Source organism: Echinops telfairi, unplaced genomic scaffold, assembly GCF_000313985.2.
Source record: "Echinops telfairi isolate 266 unplaced genomic scaffold, ASM31398v2 ScPeMD7_5592;HRSCAF=6446, whole genome shotgun sequence".
NCBI classification, from domain to species: Eukaryota; Metazoa; Chordata; class Mammalia; order Afrosoricida; family Tenrecidae; genus Echinops; species Echinops telfairi.
The window spans coordinates 24,112,977-24,114,858 of NW_022109491.1; the positions used below are offsets into that span (position 1 = coordinate 24,112,977).

The 1,882-nt window shown below is 57.4% G+C and overlaps 1 protein-coding gene across 1 annotated transcript in view; it reads right to left on the bottom strand.

Annotated features, from left to right (window-relative positions):
- Positions 1-1,593, bottom strand: part of BPIFB3 (BPI fold containing family B member 3) — a 15,324-nt gene extending 13,731 nt beyond the window's left edge. Inside the window, exons 1-2 of the mRNA XM_004698224.3 lie at positions 1,476-1,593; positions 343-499 (exon numbers count right to left, since the gene is read on the bottom strand). Coding sequence (XP_004698281.1) covers positions 343-499; positions 1,476-1,587 — 269 coding nt within the window. The 5' untranslated portion in view covers positions 1,588-1,593. The remainder of the gene's footprint in view (positions 1-342; positions 500-1,475) is intronic.
- Positions 1,594-1,882: the final 289 nt, after the last annotated feature.

A 1,882-nucleotide genomic window follows, 5' to 3' on the forward strand; every position in this document is an offset into this window, starting at 1 on the left:
CAGAGCGACCCAGAGAGAACTGAGAGCAGGGAAGGGGCTAAGGAGGGATGGGTCAGTGCAGGGCTCCTTTGAAGGTGAAATGGGACAGAGCCGTGCAGATACCTTGGTTTGCACAGAGGGGCTAAGCATCTTGCCCAGGCCTCTTGGAGTAGGTAATGGAACTGACCCCAAAGCTGGGGGTCTCACTCCCAATGGCACAGAGTAAGCTTGCAAATCCCAGTCCCGGGACGCCCTTCCCAGTAACCCCACACCTGATACCGCTACTGCCTGCTACAAATTAGAACAAAGTAAGTCCAGCAGAGGCCAGACGGCTCCTCCTCTAGGCCCCTTGCGGACACTCACCCAGAGAGCTCCTCAACCACGCCAAACACCCCGCCGTAGCTCAGCAGGCCGCCGCCTCCGAGCAGACCTCCTGATCCCAGGAGGCCCTGGTTCAAGGATGTCACTGTTCCCAGCACATTTTGCAGAATGGGTCCCCCGACCAGCGAGTTCTGGATGGCTGCAGAGAGGGTGGGGGATAGGAAGAGGCTGGAAAGGCCTCCCTACTCCACCCACCAGGACCCAGGCAGCTGCCCCGTTCCTCTGAGACCCTGCCGGATATCATTTTTAAAGGAACCAACCCAGAAATGACATGCAGGTGGTGGCACCCACTGAGCCCACCCTGCCTGACACACGGAAGGTACTCAGGGAGTGTCTGAAGAAATAAATGCACCAATTGCACGCCGATCAGTCGCTTCATAGCCTTTCCCCTCCGATAGGGAAACTCAGGCACAGAGAGGGGTCAGGGCTTGTCCAAAGTCACACAGCAAATTGGGTATGATGAGGGCTCCCCAGTCCAGGTGGTCTTCAATACCAGAAGGAAGGACAGAGTCAAAGGAGAGCTGCGTACAACCACCAGAGGCGTGGGTCAAAAGAAGGGCCCATTCCTGCTCCCCTGGGGGTGCCCCAGCCTGGCCCTGCGAGGCTTTTGAGAAAGGCAAAATAGAAGAGACGAGAGAAGAGAGAATTGTCCTGGCCAAGGTGGGCTCCCTGAAGTACTTCCTGTTCAGGATGACCCTGCTCTTCCAAGATTATTGCCCTGAGCTGGGCAGAGTGGCTGCCTGGGGTTTCCCCCAGCCCAGCTATGTGGGGGTCGAGACACTGGCCCAGCCTGCCTGTTTCTCCTGGGCCTCAACTCTAATCCCATCCCCATTCCAGGGTCCCAGCTCAGGAGACAGTGAATTGATCCTCTATCTCCGTCTGCAAAGCTAACCTTTAACCACCTGGAGAAGCTCAGCTGCGTCCAGTGGCCCTCAAAAGCTATCAACCTGATTCCAACACACCGTGAAGTATACAAAGAGCTTCAAAAGGCTTGTGGGAAAATGGAATTAAAAGATGGTGAGATTCCCCTCCCCTCCCCCACCACGAACTTTTGGAAGCCCTCTAGTCTCCGTTCCAGTCAGACCCCTCCCAGGCTGCGCACACCTGAGGCTCACCTTTGCCGAGCTCATCCTTGTCGATCCGAGCGAGTGTGCCCACTGTCTCGAGCAGTCCGTGGCAAGGAGTCACTAGACCCCAGAGGAGAAGCAGAGAGCGCACGCCTAACATTGTGGGCCACACACCTATAAGGAGGGGAGGGAGCTCTCACTGCAAGCCTTCCCCTGTCCCCTCCCCATCACCATCCCCGGAGCCCTCCGTCCAACCTGGCACAGCCCATGTCCAGCTTCACTGCCAGGAAAGCCCTCGCCAGCCCAAGGCAAGTTGGGCTGACCCATGGGTGCGTGGCACCACACGGCTTCCAGAGCGCTCTGCAGTTTACAGGGCACCTTCCCATTTTACAGATGGGAAAACTGAGGCAGGGAGAGCCCTGAGGATTTGGCCAAGGCCACAGAGCTGATGGTGG